Source organism: Numenius arquata, chromosome 3, assembly GCF_964106895.1.
Source record: "Numenius arquata chromosome 3, bNumArq3.hap1.1, whole genome shotgun sequence".
Classification (NCBI taxonomy): domain Eukaryota; kingdom Metazoa; phylum Chordata; class Aves; order Charadriiformes; family Scolopacidae; genus Numenius; species Numenius arquata.
Window position 1 is genome coordinate 55405391 of NC_133578.1, and position 24914 is coordinate 55430304.

Here is a 24914-nt window from a genome sequence, read left to right on the forward strand (position 1 = left end):
CTGTTACGGATTAAAAGAGAAAGGCTCTTGGATATCTCCCCCTTTCCTTTTTAGGGGGAGAAATCATCAGAAACTTTCGGAAACGTAATACAAGTTTTCTGAAAGTGCTTTCTCTGGTATCATCTATTTAACGGGAATCGGAAGAAATTATTTTTCAGATGGTTGTGTTTATTTACAAAATAAATTACCTTCTCTGTGAAATTGGCAGCTTGTTAACTCCTTAAAGCGGGACGCAAGCAGCTGCAGGTTCTCTCTCTGTCACTCAAATCCGGGTGGATTTATGTGACTTGGATCAAAAATATCCAAGAAACATAGTAAGTTGCAGTTGTGGCATTTAATGCAATGCACTCCAAAAAGCGCGATTTAACAAAAAGAGTCGCAAAACCAAAACCAACAAACAACCAAAAATCAAAACCAACCAAATAAAACCCCAACCCAAACCTGAGAACGCTGCTTCTAAACAAACACAACGAGGTGAGACGGTCTGCAACACACTCGGGCTGCGCTCGGGTACGGCCGCCTTTCCTTCCCACCTCAAAAGCAGCCCTGCGGCTCCCCGCCTCGCCCGCAAGCCCTTCCTCACGCTGTCCTGCCGATTCCCCAGGAGCTGTTTCGCTTGGCGGGGCGGTGGAGGTGTCCCACACCGTCCCGACCCTTTCTGCTACTCAAAATCCAAGGAGCATCCTTAGGGCTGGTGTTTATCAGCCCATAAAATGGGTTTTCCTGTTAAAGCGCTCCGCTGGAAGGAGGCGGGTTGTATCAGAAACGCCCGAAGTAACCGAAGATCTGGTAAACCATCCTATTTTTCCAAGGGAACAGTTAAAGGATGCCAATAATCAAGCAATCACATTATTTCCTTCTTAATGGTGAAGAACTTATTTTCACAGAATTAACTTAAACTGACTTTTTCACGGCGGTATTATTAGCGAGTCCTTTTTGAAAATCACCGATGTGTCAAACGCATTTTAAAATACGAAACGCGCCTGGAGAAATAATACCAATGGGGTTTTAACTTGTTTATTTATGAGATGGTAATTACTTAGTGTGCGTTCAGCCCTTTTTTTTCCTCTCCTCTGCTTCAAGCTCTTGGTGCACACCCGCCTCTGCGAGGAGCGGGCAATCGAGATGAGCGGCTCTGCCTTTCGCGTGTCGTTTCTCTTGCGTGTGCTTTGTTCTGGCACCCCCAGAGTTACATGTAGCTTTATTCATACCGTTTGGAGAAGCAGGTGAGCTGCCTGAAATCACGACTGGGTCTTCATTACGCCTAACTCAAATACAAAATGCGGAAAACCCGCAACTATTTATCATCCCTCAGGTTTATTTTAGATAAGCCATGGGTGGTGTAAGGTGGTGATTTGCTACTCTGAGAATAATAGCAATAAATTACAACTGATAAAACCTCATACATATCAACGCATTCGGGTGCTTAGGAAACAATTTTTAACCAGAATTCTGAAATAGAGAAAGAAATACCCTTCCTTAAACCAGGGAACCTTTTCAACGATGAAGTCGTTTAAATCGGCATATTCACAAAACGCAGTATTTGTGGAACATTTTTCCAGGAAGGGAGCAGACATAGCTAATTCTACAAAATGCCCATCGAAGACTCAAAATTCACGCTGCCAGTGACTGAGGGGGCAGCCGGCGTCGTGTCGGACTAGTGAAACTAACCTGAGCTAACTAACTAGTCCTCTGCGCTGCTTCAGCTCGGCACGGGCGGGAATCGCCGACATTCCAACGTCTTTCGCAACACGACCTCGCTGTGACAGTACGTAGTCTCGCGGCTTGTCGGTTTTGGTTTCATATGGCTACGTACGATACCGCCCACCAGACTAAAATACCGAGATGTGGGTTTTCTCCACAGATTTTAGGTAAAACGGCCGAATAAAAATACCGAGAACGGCGGCTCTTATTGTATTTGTCTAACCCCGCAGCCGCCTGCTTCCCTCGCAGGGGACCGGCGCTGCTGCTCGCGCGGAAGCTTCTCTGTTAAAAAACGCCACACGATACCCTGTGCTTTCCCCCGAAGTGGTTAACACCGGCCGCGGCGCCCAACGCCGGCAGGGACCCGCACCGACTGCACCGGCCCCGCCTCCGCCGGCGCCCCGTGTGGCGTCATCAGCCGGCGCCCCCCGTGGCGTCATCAACCGGCGCTGAGGAGACGAGGAGGCCGGCGCCACTGCCTGCCCAGGTGAGCGCGGGTTCGGGCTCCCCTGGGGTTTCGTCCCCCTCCTTTCGGAGCCGGTGGCTCCCTTCCCTCCTGCGTAAAAGCCGCGCTGGGCGGTAGGGGAGGCCCGGGTTCGGATTTGGGGCGGGTTGGGGTGTCTGGGGCTAAGGGGCCGGTGAGGAAGGCGGCCTGTCCTCCTTTGTGGGCTCAGAGGGAGATGCTGCTGTTTTCAGGTGCTAATGGGTGACTGCTTGTATCTTAGTGTAATGTACCGGCACAAAAAGACTATAACACACATGGATAAGGGGCCACTATGGTTATTGTAGAGTAAAACTTTACTTGAAAGCTATAGAGTTTAATGAATTATCTCCAGTTTTCCCAAATAGAGTGTTTTATCAAAGTGGTTTGTCAAGTGCTGATCAGGCTTTCTTAAAGGATGAACTGTTTTGGTCAATCTTGTCCTTCTGTTTTCAAGATCCTAGTTTTCCTGGTTGAATTTATACTGAAACAAACTGTGAAGATCAGGGAGATAATATTAAGCAAAAGTATCCGAAAGTCATGCTCATAAAGAAGTATCATGAAGGCTATTCACTGGCATAAGTGTTAGGAATTCTTGTTTTCTATATCAGGCAGAACAGCAGCACAGAAAGCAGCAACCTCAATAAAAATTACAAGGAGATAATCATGTTCTAGTATAGAGTGGCATTAGGTGAAAAAAAACGGTTTACTATCGCTAGTGGTTACAGCAGCAACCTTTAAAATTTGTGATTGCAACCATATTTATGTGTTAGGATAGGATTACTTAAAGCTTGGTAGAACGTTTGTGGAGTATATGTAACTATTTAGTCTGATACTTTGAAGGAATACTTGTTTCCAAATAAGTCTGAACAATCAAAACCGTTATAGGGCATTAAGAGGTGTTTGTAGGGTACCGCTGAGTTATTGAACTCTTGATCAGTTTGGTAATCATACACACCTATGTTAGGATTTTGAGGGTGGAATTTCTTCTCTCAGGCCCCTCATTTTGTTTGGGTTTTACTCTTCTACCTGCAGTCTGTTCCCAGGATTTCTAATCCCTTAGTTCAATGAAAAGGTGGATTAGGTTAGAAAGTGTTGTTCCGGGGAGGAGGGAAGGTGGGGAGGGAATATGATAAGGCTTATCTTATTTATGATAGCACTGTTGTTATATGAGTGATACGTAAGAAATTATATCTGTTTCCAGCAACGAAATTCTTACCATTGGCAGGAGGGAGGAAAGAAAATATTCATTGGGCTTTAATGTTTAAAATCCTGTTTAATAGAAAATGTTGTGCCATCTCCATCTTTGGAGGCTTTCTCTACCAGATTGGTAAAGCTCTGAGAAACTTGATTTTACTGTGCTTTTGAGAAATTGAACTAGATGGCTTTCTGAAGTCTCTTCCAATGTGAATTACCCAGTGTCCTGTGTATTAAATACAGATGGAATTTGTTATATTTACTTTTAAGGATGTTTTTCATCTTCTGTTAGCTTTAGATTGAGATATTCATAGAATCATAGAACAGCTTGGGTTGGAAGGGACCCTTAAAGGTCATTTAGTCCAACCCCCCTGCACTTCACCTAAATCAGGTTGCTCAGAGCCCCATCCAACCTGACCATGAATGTTTCCAGGGATGGTGCATCTACCACCTCTCTGAGCAACCTGTGCCATTGTTTCACCACCCTTATTGTAAAATATTTTGTAAATAATTTTGTAAAATATTCTTCCCCATGTCTAGTTTAAATGTTCCCTCTTTTAATTTAAAGTCATTACTCTTTGCCCTATTGTACCAGGCCCTGCTAAAAAGTTTGTCCCCATCTCTCCTGTAGGCCCCCCATACTGAAATGGTTGTGATATGCGTTGAAAAAATAATTTAAGAAAAACCCCAAACTGGTGTGCATGTTGTGGTTGTTTTGGGTTTTTTTTTGTTGTTTAGAACATGGATTCCCAGAAGGATGTTCAACCTCCAAAGCAGCAGCCGATGATTTACATTTGTGGAGGTAAAGACAAGACATCAATGCTTTTTTTTTTTTTCATTTGTTTTACTTATATGTTTTAATAGTGAAGAACGCATAATCATTATACTGAAGAATACATAAACACAAGTAGTTGCAGCGTGGATCCTGATGTTCTTGAAAGCTTTACACACTGATGGTACCACTTATATAGCATTTATATGGATGGCGATCTGGAAGTAATTCACTAGAGCTTGTGTTGCTCTATGGAGGTCCTCTGTCTTCAGAGGACGCTTTCTCTAAGTGTCTGTTTGTGGTGCAGATGGTGGACCTTCTGTTTAGTGCATCTTGGAGAGTTTTTTCTGAAAATGTTGTCTGGTCACTCAGCTTTTATTGAAGTGCAGTAGTCAAATTCTCTCTTACCTATATATGAGTCATCAACTTAAAAATTTATCAATTTGAGTTGTCACTTCAGGAGTCTCAAATATTTTGTCTTAAGAAAATAAACTTGGGGCTTTAGGGGGCTGAGCTGAAGTTTCCATTAGTAGACAGTCTAGTTGTATCAGGAATGGAATGTATTCTGTGCAGTAATAATTTAGTGATTTCTAGCAAGGTCCTCTTTGATCTTAATATGTGAAGTTTGCTAATTTTTTTTGCACAGTATCTTTATATCATTCAGCTCTTGGTAAAAATTCACTACAATTATTTTTGTATAATGTTTTGTTTACCACAAATTGGAATTTGACTGTTACAACTTTCAAAAGTTATCTGTGCATTAACAATGCCATTTTTGTTTACCCACTCCCTTTCTTTTCCTCCTTTGCATCAGAATGTCATACGGAAAACGAAATAAAGGCAAGAGATCCTATCAGATGCAGAGAATGTGGCTACAGAATAATGTACAAGAAAAGGACAAAAAGATGTATCCTTTTACATGGAATGCATTTGGGAAGCTGTGGATGGAGACAAGGTCCATAAGGGAAACAAAATTGAAGATTTGAGTAATTATGGAAGAATCCTTCAAGGTCAAAAATCAGTAGAGCAGAGCAAAGTACCGTGGGGAAATCTCTGCAACGTGACTGGGGATCTTGTTTTCTTTCCTGGCACTTTCTCTCTTTTTTTTCCTTTATTTTTATGCAAAATATAGTAAGTCATGGTAGTTTGCTGGGTGAGGTACTATGAACAGTATGTTAATCAGCCTTACAACAAAAGGAAGGTGTTGTGGGGTTAATTAAAGATGAGTCTTGAAATGCTTTTATGTAGTTAGTTGTGACTTTAGATTTAGGCAGTCTCTCTTTTGTGTGTTTTTTTTTTTTCTTCCCCCCCTTTTTCTCCCTGATCTTTTTTCAACCATTTCAACACTTTTTTTTTTCCTTTAACTGCACTATTCCAGTGGTGGTTTTTGATGCCAGATGATTTCTGCTGAAGATACAGTGACTTTATGCTGCAGTTCAATCTTTCTGATAACTTTGCTCTGTAAATCCATTGATGTACAAATGCACGCTCTTATTTGTGTTTTAAGATATTGAAATATTAAATTTTACCGTGATACTAAATTTTGTCTTCCTGTCTTCCAGCAATAGATTTCTAAAGCTGTCGTTCAAGTTGTAGTCAGAGTATGTAGTAGTTTAAGTTCAGTAGTATTGTGTTCTTTTTGAGTTAACATTGTCTTTGTTACTCTCATCTAAACTTTATTTGCATTTTAATTTTGTTAAATGTTCTTTGGACTCCTACGAACTGCATAACTGTGGTTTGAATTAATTCTACTGAAAATAAATAGGCTGCACGAGGTTAGGTCTGAAATACAGACCTAAATTTTCAAAAGAGCAAATCTCAAAGGACTTGAGAGCACCCAGTTCGGGCACCCAGCTGTGGAGGAAGTGTCAAAAAAAATCATCTCTCAGAAAAGAAGAGGGGAGGGAGGCAAGATTAATATTAAGAAGCATTGTGTAAACAGAAATTCACAAAGTGCTTCTTGACCTGGTTTTACTCAAGGGAAGGATTAGGTCTGTGCTATAAAGATAACTTGGGTAGCGTCCCGAAACTAAAATAGCGACTTGTTTTGCTTTTTCAGGTGACTTCTCAGGGGTCTGTATTAAAAAGATCAAAGTGGTTGTTTAGGATGGATGAGCCAAAACTTTTTGCATTTATCTATTTGGAATGGCTGTGAAGTAATACTAAAATATCCTTATCACTAAGGCGTACTACAAAGTACTGCTGACTGCACCTGATGATAATTTAGCCTCCTTAAATCTTGTAAATATCAGTTGTGATGGTGTTAATGACGCTGTTAACGTTGAGATGGTGTGTTTAACTTTTATGAGTGAGTGAGGCATCTTTGTTACAGACTGCATGATCATAAACCAGGCTCATAAATGAACGACAGTGGGTCATTTTAGGGGATGAAAAAGCATTCTTGAGGGTTTGGTTTTTTTTTTGGAGCTGTTTGGTTAAGATTTTCTTAGGCCTCTTATCTGATCTTAGCTGTTACAGTTCTTATCTAGGTTTTTCGTTGGAAGCCAGATACACTCGAGTATAAACGATAACGGGCTGTGCTAAGCGAAATAAAATACTGCATTGGAAACAAACAGGTGATGTTTTATTAAAGCTGTATTTCCGTCCCCCGCCGCTCTCCTCAGCCCGGGCCGCGGGTCCCCGCTCCCGCCCGCGGCCCACCCCCCGAACCCCGCCGGAGCCCTGCCGCGCATGCGCGGCGGCGAGTGCGGCGCCGGCGTCCCTTGGCTGAGGCGCGGCCGGGTGGCGTCCGTATCCCGGAGACAGCTCACACCGGGCAGGTGGGCGTTGGAATCCGCCACACGACGCCAGTGTCGCCGCTGGAGCTCGGCAAGGGCTCTGTGGGACCCTCCCAAGGGGGTGACTGGGGAGGGCAGCCCCGTGTCCGCACCGTCGTGCCCGGTTCCCTGCGCGCCGCCGGCCGCCATGTTGTACATAGCAACAGTTGCTAGGCACGGGCTGGCCGCGCTGCCCCGGCTCCGGCTGTTGTTGTGAGGGGAGCTCTTTTGGGGGGGATTTCAAGGTAAATTCCTGGCTTCGGGGGGTGGAAGTTGTCTTGTCGGCGGGCGCGAAACAGGGTACGGCGCTGCGGCTTCGGGAGCTGCCGGCAGCCGGCCGGAGGAGAGAGGCGCCTTGTGCTGAGGCGGTGCAAGCCAGGTCTCCTCGTTACCGCATCGCCCGAGAGCTGCTCCGGGCACTCGAGGAAAGGAGCAATTTTATTCCTCCTAACGTGAAATACGAGAGAAAATATTGCAGTTTCGTGATGAGTGCCTCTCTTGCTTTTTACTCCAACCCCATACTTTCCTGTGAAATTTCTGTCTCTCCATACATGTCGTTTCTTTTCCTGTACTGAAACTGTAAATTTTTGGGGCAGAATCCTGTCTTTATACAATACCTAATTAGCTACGACCAATTATTATTTAAGTGATACTGTATTGTAAACATTTTTTTGCAACTACAAATTACTATGTGTAATTATGCTAGACATTAGAACGCAATTATTTCAGTTTGGTTTATATCCATACATAGTTGTTATCACACATTAGCTAGCAGCCTTCATTGTACTCGTTAAAAATAACTGATCACTTTCAGCACTATGTAACATGGGAGAAAACAAGAAATACTGCTCCTTAGAGCTTGGAATCAAAATAGAAAAAGATGGAAGATAAGTAGATCAAAGGTACAGGAAGTGTCCAATTTGAACACCTCAGTTCATCAGTTACAGACTTACTGGAAAAGATTTGGATTAGTACAGTAATATAGTTAGAGGCCCAGAAAATGGAGTTAGTGAGGGAAGACAAAGAATTTGATTTATTTTGGCCACAGAGAAGGCAAAGGTTTTCATTCCATTAGATACACTGAGTTGGTTAACATCTTCTCTCTGAAAGAAGGTAGAGGGTTCTGCACCATCTTCTCCTTCATCCCAGCCACATTTGCTTAAAATAGATAATACCATATTGTGTTCAACGAAAAACAGAGAATGTGGTAGGCAAAAAAAAATGGTGGCAATTTTTCTTTAACCAGTCCTTTCTGACTTCTTCTGCTTTGCAGAAGTGATAGAGTTGTACATATTCTTTTTACAAAGCATCTCTCATGTATAACCATACTTCTGTCAGTTTGTGTGATCAGGTCTTAAAATGTGAAATTTTTTTTTGTGGCAGTAGGTCTGCTTGCATAACAGTAGTACTTCTGAGCCTGAGAGGGGTTATTCATTTAATTAGCATTGCTTCAAAATATAACTAAGTGCTTACAGAGTTGCTACATTTTTTTTTCTTTTTATATTTAGCTATGGGTGATGAGTCAGTACCATATTTTCTGGACCAAGGAACCACTAAAACATATCGAATACCAATCGGTCATCTGGACTACAAGTTCATTGAAAAATGCACAGATGTTAAACACCTGGAAAAGATTCTCAGGGTATTAAGGTAAACATTATATTTTCCTAACTTCATTACTAATTATATTCCTGTTGTGCAAAATTTGAAGGAACCTGTACATAAATACTCTATTTGTCTTGAACCTCTTTGTGAGTTTCTCATTTAAAAATTAAAATACAAAGTTAAAGTAACAATTTTAAAAGTATCCAAATGATAACACTAGAAATCCAAATCCTGTTTTAATCATTCAAAAGATTTGAGTAACTCAATGCCAGGTTTTTCTCAAATGCTGCTGCTGAGTTTTTGTTCTGCCCTTAAGCCATCTTACCTGCCTGTTTGTGGTAATTTCAGATGCCTGTTTAACTTTTGCTGAAAATGACACGAGCATTTTTTTATTAGCACTGTGATGATAATTTTCAACTGTGTATGTCTGTCCATTGGAAAGTGGTTGAAGGTTGACTCATTGGAATTTTCGGATCAAAATGTTATTATATGGTAGCAGAATTCAGTTGTAAGAGGAAAATAGTCCTCTGCAGTGACTGTGGTAGCTACAAAGAGACTACACGTGGAGGAAAAATATGGAGAATGCAGTGCAGTTTAGTCTTTTTTGTAACTTTTTTATCTTTGCATTTTGAAGGTCTGGTGAAGAGGGATGTTATCCTGAACTTACACTGTTTTGTGAAAAGCGTATCGAGCATTTAGATCCAAGGAGCAGAGCTCTGAGAAAAGATAAGCCTGCAGCCACAGCTTCTGATTTCACAGCTGAAGAATGGGAAACAATTAATGGTGAACTGATGGTACAGTATAACTCTAATTTATAATGGTCAGTAATATAATCACTTTGATGTATCAATCTTCCTCTTCTTGTGCCTAAGCAGAATGTAATTATTTGATTAAATGAGGAAATGATCAAAGGATTATGTTGTTTTTTTGTTATTTTCTTGAATTAATGTCACTGAATCCTTAATGCCCATTTTAACTCTACAGATTTTTTTTTTTTATAGATTAATTTTTGTTCAAAAAGCCACAATTGCTCTTTGTCTTAATTGCTTTTCCCCATTAAGAACAGTGCATTATAAGGATAGATGCACTGTTGTAGACTATGAAGTATATCTGCTCTACTGCTTTAAGGTACAAATATATTATTTATTTCCAGAGCTGGGTGACAGAAATGAATGAAGATGATAAAAAACCACAGTACCTGAGAACAGATGCACTGCATGAAAGACAAGATAAATTGCCTCCTATTCGTTGTTCTAGCAGCTATCTTCCTGCTAATCAGGTATCTCCAGTTTTCTAAGATATGTTAATTATATGTCTTTCTAAAATCGGGAAATTTTATATGTACAAACTTCTAGTCATTGAGTCTTTCTTACTAGGTTTATTTTGTTAACCAGAAAGTAAAAACCTTTAAGTTCCTTTGCAAGAGACCAATGCTTAAGCAAAAGTGACTACTTAGTACTAGCATATGTCTTCTAATAATGTTTTAATTCTGATCAAGAATTCACTTCTGGAGCAAAGTAAGTTTTTAATATACACCAGGATGCGTACATAATGGTAACTCATGTTTCAGGAAGCCATGTTTAGGAGTTACCTCCTCTAAACACATGCTGATCACTAAATGTACTTGTCATTTTGTCTAGCTTCTTGAAAGACTGGGAACATTAAAAGTAATTCTGAAGTTATATACTATAAAAGTTCGTGTAACCTAACATTATAGATAGTTAGAAGTGTTTACGGGAAGGGTCACATTTGCATTATATAAATTGAGGTGTTTACATCCAACTGCAGAAGTATTTCCTTGTTACAATGTCACCACTGGTAAAGCTAGTTTAAGAAATTGCCACTTGTTTCTTTGGTCCAGTTTATCCCATACTCAGTTGAACTGGCACAGACATTTAGGGATTGTACTGTAATCTCTATCAAATTGTTTATTTGGACCCAGATGATTATAAGTCTGCAACTCCACAATTAATTACATTGATCTAACTCAGTTAATGATGGATTGCAAGGTAAGAGGAGGGCTGAATGGCCAGGACAGAGTAGATGGGAATATTTTGAACTGGCTGTTCTGCTGTGGAATACCTGTTTGGAACCACACCTTGCTATTAAGTATTGTTGAAGTCAACAAGCAGGGAGGGACATATCAGAAATACAGTCTCATGGCAGAGGTAGAAGAGATGCCAAAGGTGCCAGCTATGAAAATAGGTTCCATTAGAGTAGGAGATGGGTTGCGATACAAGTCAGTCAAATCTGTTATTGGGACTGATTGTTGCAGGAAGGTCCTAATAATAAATTTTAAGTAAGGCAAAACTCAATGATGGAGCTTGTCTAAGATATAGAATCATCTTGGGAATTAGCTTGAGTGGAGTGTGAAATAGTCAAAAGAAGTCTAGACACTATTTTGAAGTCAAACATTTGTACGTTTGTTGTCAGGGTTCCAGAGACTATAAAAATCTGTGCCTTGCATTCTCTTGGAAATGGCAAGCCTAGAACGAGGTTACTGATTCAATCTCAGACACCTCATCACAAGGCTGGGCTTTCCCAAGGCTGAGCTCTCCCTTGCTGTGTTGAAAGGATGGTTTGGAAGACGGCAGCACAAGATACTAATTAGGAAGAGCAGTCTTCTATCTGAAAGTTATATTCAGTGCCTCTGTGACATGTAACAGAGCAGTGGAGAGAAAATGTGAGACTGAGGAGTTCCTTAAATTACAATGATATGTAAAATACATGGACTAATTAAGTTTTCAAGACTATGCTGAGATTAGTCATGAATAGTGTTAGTTACTAGGAATATGTATTGCAGAAACAAAACCTAAAAAAGGCTGTGAATTGCCACTTTAAAAAAATTGTCTTACAGGCTGGCTCTTTCTCTTTCAGAACAAAAAATTGCAAAACAAACTAAGAAACAAGAAAAACATACCACGGGATTACAGTGAATGGGACAAGTATGTTAAATCCTTTATATTGACATTTTTATTAAGTCTTATTTATTTGCTTAATAATGGAACACTGTGGTTCTTTTTCAGTGTTTTTTCCAGAAACATAGTATTAAGGTCAACATTTCAGGGAATTATAACACGGTGAAACTTCATTTTTTCATAATAAATGATCTTTTAAAATGCAAATGATGCATTGTCGTGCTAACAACAGAACAAACTAGTCTATACTTTTGTACAAGCTATGTGAAATAGAGCAAGCCAGCAGAAAATATAAATAAGTGATTTTATTTCAGATTTCATTTTTCCTTTCAACAGCTAAGATAAAATCTATGGAGGTATGTAAAAGCAAGGAATTACAATTAGCTTAATTTATCAGTCTGAAAACACTTCGAGGGTTATTTAACATGGGCACAAGTTTCCAGTACAGTAGATAGGGAGCTAAATCTAGAGACTGTGGGGTTTGGGGAATGAAACTCTTAATGGGTCACTCCACCCCAAAACCCCTCCAAACACCCTGCCTGCATAAGACGCTGTTCTTACAAACAGTTGTGTGTATAAGTTATTTTCATGCACGTATGTTTCAGAAATTGGAATCTTCCTGCTCAAATGTGGACAAACAAAACAGGTTATCAAAATAACTTCTGCAACAATTTATTCTTTCATCCCTCTTTCCTCCATATCATTTAATCATGTGGGGATTTTGTTGACAGCTTTATGTACTCAATCTTTAAGAGCTTTAGCAGGCTGATAATACTACAGTTTGTGAATTTTCCCATATAATGTATTTATTTTGGATTATACAAGTATACTGAAACAGAAGTTGTTTGGAAGAAATTTTCCAGTTTGAAGCATATTGTGTTTTCAGAACATTTTGAGGATAATTTCAAAACCTTCAAATAATTGTTTATACAATTTCTGAACAAAATGTTTCACTGCATATTTTAAAAACTTACTTTGAAATGTGGATAACATAATAAAAAGGTGAAGCTAAGCTAGAAAAAGATCAGAATCAAAATGGAGAGCAATTAGTCTTACTTGAAAACATTTTGAATTGGATAAATTTTGAAAATTGTGTCTATTTCAGATAGAAATTTTTCATATAATCAAGATTATTGTGGAAAACAAAGGCTATTTTTCATTGTCCTAAACAGTAAAGCAGTGAGTGCAGTGTTTCTAGACAGTGTAGGAATTTGTTATTACTGTATTTTTTTTAATAGGACTATGGCAGCAATATTTATTCTATATAAATTCCTAAACACTGTTTTCAAAAACTTTTACAAAGTAGCCTTGGAAGTGCCTGAGACTATTTTGAAATCTCTCTCATGTTTACAGTATTAATTGCTTTGAAGCTGTTTCTTAGATATTTTGGCAAAGGTTAATAGAGATGTTTGATAGGACTGGGATCGGAGCTGATGATACTATTTCTTAAATTTTACCTGTCTTTTTTGGAGGGATGGCGAGGAGGCGAGACAGGCATTTTCTTCATTTTATTTGTTTGGTTTTAACCAGAAGGGAGGAGGAAGAGGGGAGGCACGTGCACACACACACACACACACAAACACGAAAAAACCCCAACACAAGGAAAGGAGATAAGGCTAAACATCTTTTTCCTAACTAGTCTCCTTTCCTTTGGTTTATAATGGAAATATAAAATACCTTTCTATTAGTAGAGGAGTCTTGCTATGCAGCACTATTGAATTTGTTTGGTTTTTTTTTTTTAATTTAAGGTTCGATGTGGAACAGGAGTGTTCTAAAATTGATGAAGGCTGTGAAGAAAATAACTCAAAAGCAAGATTCTTTAGTAGGCCCAGTCTACCTATAATTGAAAAGAAAATAGACACAACTGGTAATGTCTTAGAAACATATAATTTTTCTTTAATTGTAATACTGTGTTGTAGAGTGTGAATACAAACTGAAGAAGCATATTATAGTTAAAAGTGTCTTTATATATTTTTCATATACCCCTAGAGATGGCAGAAGGAGGTCAACTGAGCTTGAAGCCATATTTGAAAAAAAAAAATCTAGTCGGTGTTAATAGTCAGTTAAAACATTTATGTTATGTTTAGGTTGAGAGCACAGGGTAAAGTAGTAAAGCATACTTCTGCTATTATAAAGCAGTGGTAGAAGTTAGCCAACTGGTTTCATCCTGCATTCTGACTTGTATGCCTGTTAGAAGAATTTAGATTTTTATTACAGAAAATAGAATACAAATTTATCTTTTAGTAAGCCATGTCCTTTTAAAAAAATAATATACAGATTATGACATTCATACATTAAAGTATTTTAGCTGTTTCATTTGCATCTGTGCAAGTTGATATTTGTTGTTATGTGTAAATATTTTTTTCTAGGCATGACAATGAAAGAGAAGATTTTTATTGCTACTCGTGAAAAAGAAAAGGGCAATGAAGCCTTTGCCATTGGCGATTTTGTGGAAGCAGTGACTTATTATACTCGGTGGGTAAATACTATTGTGTTCTTTTATTTTAGTGACTATTACCTGTGCATATTATTTTTAGACCAATGCAATTAAAGGAACTTCTTACTGGAGCAACTAGTGACAATTAGATTATTTTCAAAAGGGCAAAAAGTTTTGACAGAAGAATACTTAAATTTTTATTTATCAGGAAGAGAAGTGGATAGTGATGGGATGCAATCTGCAGGTGTCACAAACTTCTTCAGATTTTTCAAAACCATTGAGATTCAAGGGCAAGTTTCCAAAAAACAAGGATAAGCAATATCAGTAGGATAGTCTCAATTGTTAATAAGTAAAATTGATTTAATGACCTCATCTTAGCAGAAAGAAAAATCATTGTGTGCAGCTTCATCACAACACTGTCTGTAATTAGTAGCAGTCCAGAAAAAAGGTATATAAACACAGGATTAAAAAAACCCAAACAGACTCTTACAGGTTGCTTGCCTTATTTAGTGTCGAAATAAAGACTTTGTCTTTATTTATATAAATAGAGGTGGTTTCTACAGGACCTCTGTTGTAATTGTTTCAAAAGTAGAAAGGTTCAAGGTGAATGGAATTGAGCATGACAGGAAGAGACATACAGTGTTTCAGTTAATGTATTTGAATGTTGCCGTGGGATAACTAAATTTTTTCTCTTCCCTTTTCACAGTGTTCAAGCATGATGCCATTTATGCAAAACAGGTCTTTCACATGCGACCAACATTTGTTTCTCATTTGCAGATTACTCATTTTGAGATGCTAGAGGTCTGACTTGCAAAACTGCTGATGCTCCTACATTAAACTAACGTCAAAGGAAACTTGATTTCATGTTTGTGCTTTGAAATGATAAGGACTTAAAAAAACCACAGTCCCTAGAAGTGTCAAAGTTGTAACTTAGAAATTGAGAGCATATGGGGACCTTGGTGTATTAATTGCTAGTGTAAACTGAGGGTAATGGTATGGCAGTACTGTGAGATGAAGTGTTAAGATAATTTATGGGCTATGATATTATAGTGTGATATTCTCAAAAAAACATTTATGAGAAAGTTAATGTGTCTGTGGTCAGTGCAGGCAAGTATGGAGAAAATAATGAATAGGAATAAATTGTGTGCAACAATAATAAAATAAATATTGAACAGATTTGTGTTTAGGAAGCACCATTCATACCATCACTGAAGGAGGCAGGGTTTTGTAGAACAGGTTATGAAAATTTACCTGGAGATTGTTGATGTATATATTTGCACAAAGGTGTTGATATCCAGGCTGTTTGAACTGAGGTATTTGATGTGTATTTTTTTTTGTTCTTGCAGCCTTAGCATCTTTCTTGTTTTTTTTTTTTTTTTTTTAATACATGAACATGAATATAAAAAACATCCATAGCTGTATTTCATATACAATAAATAAAATACAAATCCATAATCTAAAAATAAGTAAAACTACCTGCTTTTGGGGCATAAATAAGGTATTAATTAATAAGGATGGGCAGAATCCTTCCTAATGGAGAGTCTTTCCATATTCAGTGTCCATGGGGTATTGTACACCTTCTGTAATATATATATTTTTGACACTGCATACTGTTCTAACTGGGCACTTTTCTAACACCATCTGAAAATTCCCATTTTCTTACATTTTGAAATATTTAAATAAAATATTTTGGGTGAATTGATAATAGTCTGAAGAGGTTATTTGTATATGGATAAAAAGGGAAAAAGAGTAGGGTTCTATGTAAAAATAATTAGGGTACAGTTATTCATTTTGTTTGTCTTGTGAGGCCTACTATTCTAAGGTGAACATAGGGAGTACTTTTTATTTTACAAAAAAATCTTAAACCTCTCTCTCATTTCTAAAGAGATTCAAAACTTTTGCAGAGGATGTGCTCTGACATGGTTCTGTTATGCTGATGTGATTTTAAAATGGATCTTGCCTATTTTTCTGCACACCTCTAGTGAAATCACTCTGCTTAAGTCATTTCAGTTGTACCACAGCATCAGGTTGGAAGCAACCTCTGAATGATATTTTCTGCAAACCGGCTCTCAAAGCAGGGCCAAGTTAGATCAGGTTACTCAGAGCTTTGTTCAGTTAAGTTTTGAGTATCTCCAAGGATGGAGGTTTCACAACCTCTCTGGGCAGCCCATTGCAGTGTTTAGGGTTGCTGCAGCCAAGGCTGTCATCAACTTTTACATTCCCAACCAGATCTTGATTGTGAGTAACAATTCCAGCAGAGCATTCCCCCTCATCACCTTGTTGATTGTTTCAAGAAGTTGTCTTCAACACGCTCCAGAAATCTCATAGATTTCTTGTGCCTTGTCATTTTGCCCTTCCAGCAGATACCAGGGTCATTCAGGTCCCCCACAGGAACCAGAGCCTGTCTGTAATTGTGAGACTTCCTCTACTTGCCTGAAGAAGACTTCATCTGCTGGCTCTTCTTCATTAGGCAGTCTGAAGAAGGTGCTTACCATGATGTCACCATGTCAGTCTGACCTCTTATTCTTACCCATAAGCTCTCTGGACAGGCTTGTCATACTTTCACTTGTTCCAAGACAAACCTTCACACATTTAATCACTGCTTAGAATGCACTTCCTCCTCCTCCTTACGTTCCTAGTCTTTCTAAAGAGCCTGCATGCCTCCATCACAGCACTCCAGCCTCACAGATTATCCCATCGCACCTCTGTTATCCCAATGAGATCAGAGCTACACAACCCTTTTATTCTTCTTTTTTGTTTCCCATGCTTTGACACTTGTGCACAAGCACTTGAGAAAGTCCTCCAGTCATGCTTTTTTTTCACAAGCAAAGTGTGAGAGTCTCTTCCAGTATGCTCTCCCTCAGCATTTCTCTATTGCCCCCTTTTCCCAGTGAACATTAAAGTTTAGAGTCTTTCTTGCTAGGTTAGCCAGAGTGTTGGCAAAGATTGTCTTGCAGCACTTTGTCATATGTATCCCAGTTGTCCTTATTGCTCAGAGATGACCCTGTTGTAGAAGCTAAAGCCCTGCCTAAAATACCAGCCACACAGCAAGACGTTGACCTGGACGATTCAACCACTGCTACCTGAGTCTTTTCCCTTTTACAAGCAAGATCAAGGAGAAGTTTGTATAGCCCCCCATTCTTTTCATCATAGCCTCCAGATCTCTGCAGTTATTCTTGATATTCTCAAAGGTTCCATTCGGCAGTTTCATTCGAGTCTACATGGATGGCAGCAAGAATTAATAGTTTAAGGGACCAGATGAGCCATGTCATCTTCCCTGCCATATCTCAAATCTAAACCCTGGCAAGCAACAGACCTCTAAAGATGGTAAATCTAGTTGGGTGGGTGGTTGCCTCTGGTCTTGCAGGAAGGAGTTTCTAACCACTATTGTGTTAAAGTACCAGTATTAATATTGTTATACTGTTTTCAGTTTCCAATAGTGAAGTGTTTCTACATTCAGTTTTTCTATCTATGAACCTACCATGGTCAATGCTCCCTTTTTTTCAGGAGTATTTCAGTAATACCCACTGCAGCTGCATATAATAACAAAGCTCAAGCAGAAATCAAACTTCAGGACTGGGACAGTGCTTTGCAGGATTGTGAGAAGGTACTAGATATGGAACCTGACAATATAAAAGGTAAACTTGAACATAAATTTGCCTTTCTATGTATTATTTTATTTCTAGCAGATAAAATGGTACATATCTGTTCATGTTGTTAGTTGATTTCAGTGAGCTTTAGATGAAGTGCAACATAAAGAAGGAAACAGAGTAAATCCCAAAAGTAATTTTAACTGTATTTTCAGGGTCAGGGAAGTTTTATACAGCATCCTGTTGATCTGTAATGGGTATTCTTATGCAGCAGCATGGGGCCAACTGTTGTTTTTTGTATGAGCCCTCTTGTATTCATGCAGAGCATTGTTTCCATAATACCCACACTGAAGTATTTAATTACCTTAAAAGTGACATGAAAACAATGGAAGTTGCTGATTTAATCCTTTCTGAAGACAAGGGCTTGGATGTAGCTAACTATATTTGCATGGGAGGAGGGGAAAAATTGGAAAAATATGAAAAGATGCTTCACAATTCATGATTCCTATCTCAAAAGGTGTCATGTGAAATTGCATCTTTGAAAATTATTGAGAACAGTTATTACCGATACAGTCATTAAGAAGTAAAAGCAGAATTTTTAAAACTGTTTTACACTTAATGTCTAGAAAAAATAGTGCGTTGTTATCCGTTTTATGCTTTAAATACATAAATAATACACTTTCTTCCTTTCTAGCACTGATACGCCGTGCCACTGTACACAATCAGCTGAAGAATTACCAGACAGCTATAGAGGATCTGAACAAAGTATTATGCATTGAACCAGAAAACGCTATAGCTAAGGTAAAGATAAATGAGTTGAATGTGACTAGAAAAAGGTTGTATGCAGTTGTAGCACAAAGTGAGTACAGTTTATGTTGTTTGATTTGAATACAAGTTTTGAGGACACACTTGGTCTACTGTGCCAGCAATCAGTTTTGCAAGACCACAGAGGTGCCTGTGGTGGAACATAGGTACTTGAATGTGACCAGATCTTCTGTTCGCTATTTAATTGTGAGAACCTGTAGGCACTCAAATCTTCTTTATTAACATAATTTGGGTGCCTAAAAGTTTGCTACTGAACATGCTTACAGCATTAATGTCTTAGCTGATGAAAGTTATTTGGAAATTTCTCTCAAAAAGATCCACTGGGATAGGTGGCATCTCAAAAGACATGCCAAACCTTTATTGTTGTAGTGACCCAAAAGGAGAGGACCTGTGTTCTGTCCTCACTTCAGTGTGATGTTATAAATCCTTATTTCTCACCTCCCGGCTGGAATGAAAAACCTTTCATACTTTCTGATGAATCTGTACCTTTCTTGCATCTAAGAAAGCTGGATGCTTTCTTTGGAAACTCAAGGTCAGGGTGGGTCTTTGTACTACTATTACTTCAGCTATTTAGGAGAGGATTAGTCTGTGTTATTTCGTTGGTATCTTGTTAGGGGTGTTTTGTGGGTTAGAACCCAGTCCTTGCATTTGGACTATACATGTCCTGAGAATCTTCAGTACTAGGCAGTTCTGATACTAAACTCCTCTTTTCCTGTTAATTAGGAGTCCATCATACTGCTGCCTTCCCATTTTTTTTATGTATGACTTTTGGATGCTATGCAATTGCCTCATCACCTGAATTCTGTTCAGCTCTTTTTGTTGACCCATTTTGAGCTGCTGGCAGCTTCTTTCCGTGGACTTATTTGATCACTGCTATCGCTTGTACCTGTAAGAGAAGTCCAAGCCTGTTATTTCAAACTCACCATATAGAACATTCATCCCTTTTAGGGTGTTCTTGGAGTTAAATTCCCATCCAGAATAGTTCCTGAGTTTCACATCAACCAAGGAATCAATCTGCCTGCTTTGCTTCCCCCCCCCCCCCCCCCCTTTCATTTTAAACACTTTTGTCTCTAGATTTGAGTTCTAAAAGAGCTTTGGGTTTTTTTTTTTTTCCATTTAGAAGACTGAACGACTAAATAGCCTGAGTCTGTGTTGACAAACCCTGCAACAGTCTTTGTGAAAAGATTATCAAATAGGCTGTGCTGAGACTTGTTATAGTACCAGACATAAGATACTTACTCATTTTGAGTACACTCTTCCAGAGGTCCAAATGCATTACTAGCTTTGCTGAGCAATGCTTCTGTAGCTGAAAGCAGACGTCTGTGCTTTGTCCTTATCTGTGCCAGCTATTTCACCTTGGCTGAGACATCTAGAGGTAACAGTGTTTAGCAGGGCATTTTTTGAGTTGCTCTTTGCTTGGAGAATCCTGAAGAGCCTCTTGAGCTAAATATGAATGTATGGTACACATGCAGAGTGAATGTTTATGTGCGGAGTCACTAAAATAAAGGTAAATTTCTTGTTAGTAACTGGAATTCTTCAAGGTACTTTGTCTACATGAACCTTCGCTTGTTTCTGTCCTTGTTTTATCTTTTTTTTTTTAGGAAGTGGGTATTGAAATGGCTTTTCCTTGTACAGCATTGAATTAAATTCAGAATAGTGCATAATGTTGGGTGTGTCTTACTCTGAGAGTGTAAGGTGCAGTTGGAGTATTTTTTTTTGAGTAATCAAAAAATGTTTGTGGAATGAGAGGCTGTTTGATCATCTAATTTGCAGTTCTTACAAGAGGAGCAAACCTTTTCATTATTCAAGAGTGTCCTTCTGCTACGCTGCTAAGAAACTGTTGTCTCTTTTCATTCTAGTTCTATCAGTTACACGCCTCCATCAGATATCCATCAGACACCAAATTGTCCATAGCATAAATTTTGATAAACTGATTTTAGGCTTTTTTGGAGAGTCTGGAACGAGCCTGCTTTCCATGTGTTTCTTCCAAGTAGACCATGCCAGATATCACAATAGTACAATCTACTTTTTTTCCTTTTAATTTAGCTTTATTTTTGCTTAAGCTGTTCATTCAACAAAGGTACTTATTTATTTGTGTGATATCTTCTGAGTTTCTGAGAGAGAGAAATTGAGTGTTTTGATACTGACTCTTGGAAAAAGTCACTTTTATTTTCTCTGTTTTTATATTGGTAACATGGTATCTCAATAGCTCTTCAGCATCTGCAGATTATTAAACAGAATGTAGTTTATATAAATTACAATCTATATACCTACAAAAAAAGGCTTCTGCTGTTGCTGTTTTTTCTCTATTGCAGAAAAATCTGCTAGAGGTTGAAAAGAAACTGAAAGGTTTAAAGCCTGTATCTGAGACACAAGGCAAAGGAAAAAGAATACTTATTCAAGATATAGAGGATTCAGATGATGATGAAGAAAGAGGGGAAAATAGAGAAGAATGTGAAAGAAGCAGCAGAAATAAAAGTAATGTCATGTCATTTTCTATTTAATTTTAACCAGAGGAAAAAAATCATTGCCTTCACTATTTCAATGTTTATTGACTTAATTCATCTATATTTGTTTGCAAAGAATTTTGCCTGTTTGGAGACTAAAATTACATTCACTACTTAAAGTTGATATGAGTGTGAAATCTAGAATCCAGTTTTATTACACATCTTTGCAATTATTTCTATAAAGGGTATAACAAAGACAGATGGGAAATGTTGCTATAAATCACCTACTTTTCCTGTGTAATTTTGTACCTATCCTTTGATGTGGACCCAGTGGGAATTTCTTCTGGTGTTAGAAAACAGTTTGTGTTTCTTAGCTCATTCTCTCGCACAGCTCTTCTGCCTTCCCACCATCACATTTTCCTTCTGCATTTTTCCTCCCTTGATTGGATCAAAGGGTGTAAAAATGATCAAGTGGCATGTAATTGGATTCGTTTTGGTTAGTTGTTCTGAAAACTATAAATCTTTTTTTTTTTTTTTTGGTTTGTAATGTAAGAATTCATCTCCGCACTCCAAAAGTATGTGTTAGAGGTAAATAACTTGTAATTCTTATACTGTATGTAGTTTATGAGCAGTTGAAGTGCAGCTCCCGTTCCTGGATTAGTGTGTGACTAACTGCAGGACTGCTGAGATGAAACTACGGGCATAATCAGAATATATGACATGTAGGAGGAAGTGAAGCACCAGGGGCTGCTGAGGCTTGCAGTGACAGGTTACTTTTAGATTCAGCTGCCTGTCTGGGCTCCAACCTGCAACAGAATAACTTATCTTAGTTGATTTCCACCCTTTCTCATCTCTGTTGGCTCTTTAAGGTAACATGGCATGAAAACTGTGGCTTTTATGTTTTCTGTGGCCTATGTAGTTCTTTATCTTGAAATTAAATCAGTCTGTGGGTTTTCCAACTTAATTGTGAATATTAGACTGTATATGTGTGGTTTAATAATGCATTATTTGCACAAATTTAAAGAAAACACATTTTTCAAAATCAGTAGGTATCCACTAATAGTCTTCTCAGCTAAAATCCTGGAAGAAAGGACGGATCATGTCCCTAGCCTTAAATATTAGTTAATTTAGGGTTCCTGTCCATTGGGAGCATTCAGATGATGAAGTGCCTTCTAGCTCCATAGGAAGACTCCCATTCCGTTGATGAAAGGTTAGGCTTTTAAACATAGGGAAGACTGTCAACTGACGTCAATCACATGTGTTCATGTGATATACATAAGTATTTTTGAGATTTAGGAGGCAAGCATCTTCATAGATTAGTCTGTTTTAAAGTAGAACTGGAAACAAATATGAAATCAGTTATTGCATAAATCTGATGTGTTCTGTGAACCTAACAGTAATAAGTAGACTTAGCATCCTATATGTCTTCTCTGTACATCTAGACATGCAGTCACAGACAGTCCAGTAGCTCATGCAGTCCAGTCATGTAGTTGCATTTATTTCACATTCTAGTTGGCAAACGTCATGCATTCCTACTAAACTTATTATTTACTTGATGCCACAGCACTTGGCTACATTTTTTGGCTTAGCTTGATTTTTTTTTCCAGTGTATTTTCTACTTGATAGCACCAAATTAAGGTCTTTGTCATTGAACATGACAGTACTGTGATTTGGAACCATTCTTAGATTGAAGAGCATTTCCTTGTATCACTCCACTATCTTGTGTTTCTTGTGACTTTGGTTTTTTTCCCTGCTAGATGGTCCTTTTTTGGGAATGTTGTTAGGAGCTGAATAGCTACGAAAACTCTCTCTGCACCCTTGATGAATTATGCACTGTGTTCTCAACTGGTCTTGACCACGTGTCATGATTTCTCTGATGTAATGGGCTTTCTGACCTTAAATAAATGGAATTGTCATTGTAATAACTGATTTACAGCTTTCCAAAACAAGTAGGGATTGATAACACTATTTTAATTTCTCTTGTTGATTTTCTAAACATGTTTTATGAAATCAACATCTTCAAATAAAACTGGATTCTTTGTCTTTACTTTTTTACTTTTTCTTGAATTATTCCATGTGGAATAATGAAACATTTATTTGATGTTACAGATAATTCTTCAACGTATGTGTTCGTTTCATGGCTTTTCACAGAAAACAGTACCATCTTAGACTTGCATTTTGAAGTTTCTGATTAGTTAAGAAGCAAAGTTTATTGGGTAGGAGACAATTAGAGCTCTTCCCTACTCAAGTGATCAGTTGTGCTTGCTGTTATATTTTCTGCATTCCTGGTATTGCTTTCTGCTCTCCTCTACCACTGAGGCTCTAAGATAATTGAGATGTTATCTCTTGATTTATGCTTTCTGGCTGCTCTGTATTCTTGCTCCCTTGGCATTTATACCATATATGAGTTCGCGTCTATCCAAATTTTAATTTGTAGTAATCTCTGTGACTAGAATTTGACTGCAGTAGGAAGTTTCTTTGCTACTGTAGCCCTGAATAATTGATTGTGTCTGTTCTCCTTATGGTCAGAAGCCTTATTGATGAGGTCTTGTATGAGGACATTTGGCCACCTTGTTATCCAATATAATAGTTACTCTGTATTCCTTGATCCTCTTTCCAGCCTGGTTGTTCATTTGCTGTATTTGATTTTTAGAATTGTAAACTCTCTGAAGAAGGAGCTGTCCTTTAGAGCTAATTTGTATAGTGTCTAGCACAATGGACCCCAACCTCCTGTGGCTTTTAGGCTCTATTGCAAGGTAGCATTATGAGAATTTAGATCCTGTTAAAAGAAACAGCATTGAAAATTAAATCTAGAATTGCATTTGTAGTGCATATCCTGAAGTTAAGAAAAGCCTTCAATTACAGCGTCAGTATAAATGTTGACCAGTAAATCTTTTTTTATTCTTTATGAGTAAAGACTGCTCCTAAGCAGTCAGAGATCAGAGTTATCTGAGAAGTCTGTTCATTGTATGTTCTGGCTCAGAACAATCCAGGTACAATCTCAGTCAGCTGAACTAAGAACATGTAATACAAAACAGATATTTGCTGACTGTGTGTGGCACAAAAGGAAAAAAATTATTTAAAATTACTAAAAAATAATCTGTGGAGATTTGTACCATTCCAGTTGCCTTCATATGTAGCTAGTCCAGAGCAGATAAGAGAGTTGAAAATATTTCCTGGTTTCATAATGGGCGAATTCATTGTGAACTAAACTTAGGTATGTTGCTTTTCATTTGCCACCACTATTTTTGTGCCAGGCTTCTGGAGTATAAATCCTTTCTGTAGGTGAAAATTAATTTTAAAGGAAAGACAATGTCATCTATTACAAAGAAAACACTTCAAATATTCCTTTTGGAGTATTCAGTGGTTTTTGTTTTATGACAGTCCTTCCATTTTAAGTTCATTTTCTTAGTACCAACGTGAATTCTTTCTAGTTTGTGTTTGTTGTCATTCTGTTCAAAATCCTATCCATGCTTTACAGTACCTTTCTTTTCTTTAACTTGTCTTTGGAATTTATACTGCATCTAGACCTTTTTTTTTTTTTTTTTAAGTTCATAAGCTCTGATTTTCATTGTTTTTTTAAGACAAAGCCTAGAATACATACGGCTTTCATTAATACATTTCTCTATATAGACAATACAGGAATATTGTTTATGTATAAACACTGAAACTGAAAGACAGTGAAAATTAGGTTTGAGAAATGTATCTGTACAATTTTGTGCACGGTGTTTACTTAGTCCAGAAATATTTAGGCAATTGGCATGACCTGACAGCTAAACAAGTTAGATACGAGTAGTCTTATTTTCAGGGGGACTCCAAGTGCTATAAATGTTTCCTGTTTAATCCAGGATTTGTTCTGTGCACTTCGCCTTCAGGAAATTTTCTCCTATATTCAGGAAATGACGTTTGCATTAATGACATTCACATCACACGTTATCTGCCTTTCTTGCTTTTTCTTTGTCTCTAGCAGTTGGGATGCTTTCCAAGAGTGTTTTGCTGTGCATTTTTTTTTAAAAATTTGTCCTATCACCTGTTTAAATGTCTGTGCAATTTAAAATTGTTTTTTCCTTTTATTATTTTTTTTTTTTTTAAGTAGGTGGTGTACAGATTATTCTGTGTCTTGGTGGATGTAACATAAAAGTATTTTAGCATGTATCCTAA

At 38.0% G+C, this 24914-nt stretch overlaps 2 protein-coding genes across 2 annotated transcripts in view; both read left to right on the plus strand.

The window, feature by feature from the left end:
• Positions 1-2152: 2152 nt before the first annotated feature.
• POLR2K (RNA polymerase II, I and III subunit K) lies at positions 2153-6720 on the plus strand. Its single transcript, XM_074145080.1, has 4 exons — positions 2153-2191; positions 4121-4184; positions 4969-5061; positions 5533-6720. The coding sequence occupies exons 2-4, from the start codon at positions 4124-4126 to the stop codon at positions 5553-5555; spliced, it is 177 nt and encodes a 58-aa protein (XP_074001181.1). The 5' UTR covers positions 2153-2191; positions 4121-4123; the 3' UTR covers positions 5556-6720.
• The window catches only part of SPAG1 (sperm associated antigen 1), a 37655-nt gene continuing 19431 nt past the window's right edge, over positions 6691-24914 (plus strand). The window contains exons 1-10 of the mRNA XM_074145079.1: positions 6691-6934; positions 8440-8581; positions 9171-9330; positions 9690-9815; positions 11414-11481; positions 13203-13321; positions 13824-13929; positions 17399-17529; positions 18176-18282; positions 20622-20784. Of these exons, the coding sequence (XP_074001180.1) occupies positions 8442-8581; positions 9171-9330; positions 9690-9815; positions 11414-11481; positions 13203-13321; positions 13824-13929; positions 17399-17529; positions 18176-18282; positions 20622-20784 (1120 nt within the window). The 5' untranslated portion in view covers positions 6691-6934; positions 8440-8441. The remainder of the gene's footprint in view (positions 6935-8439; positions 8582-9170; positions 9331-9689; positions 9816-11413; positions 11482-13202; positions 13322-13823; positions 13930-17398; positions 17530-18175; positions 18283-20621; positions 20785-24914) is intronic.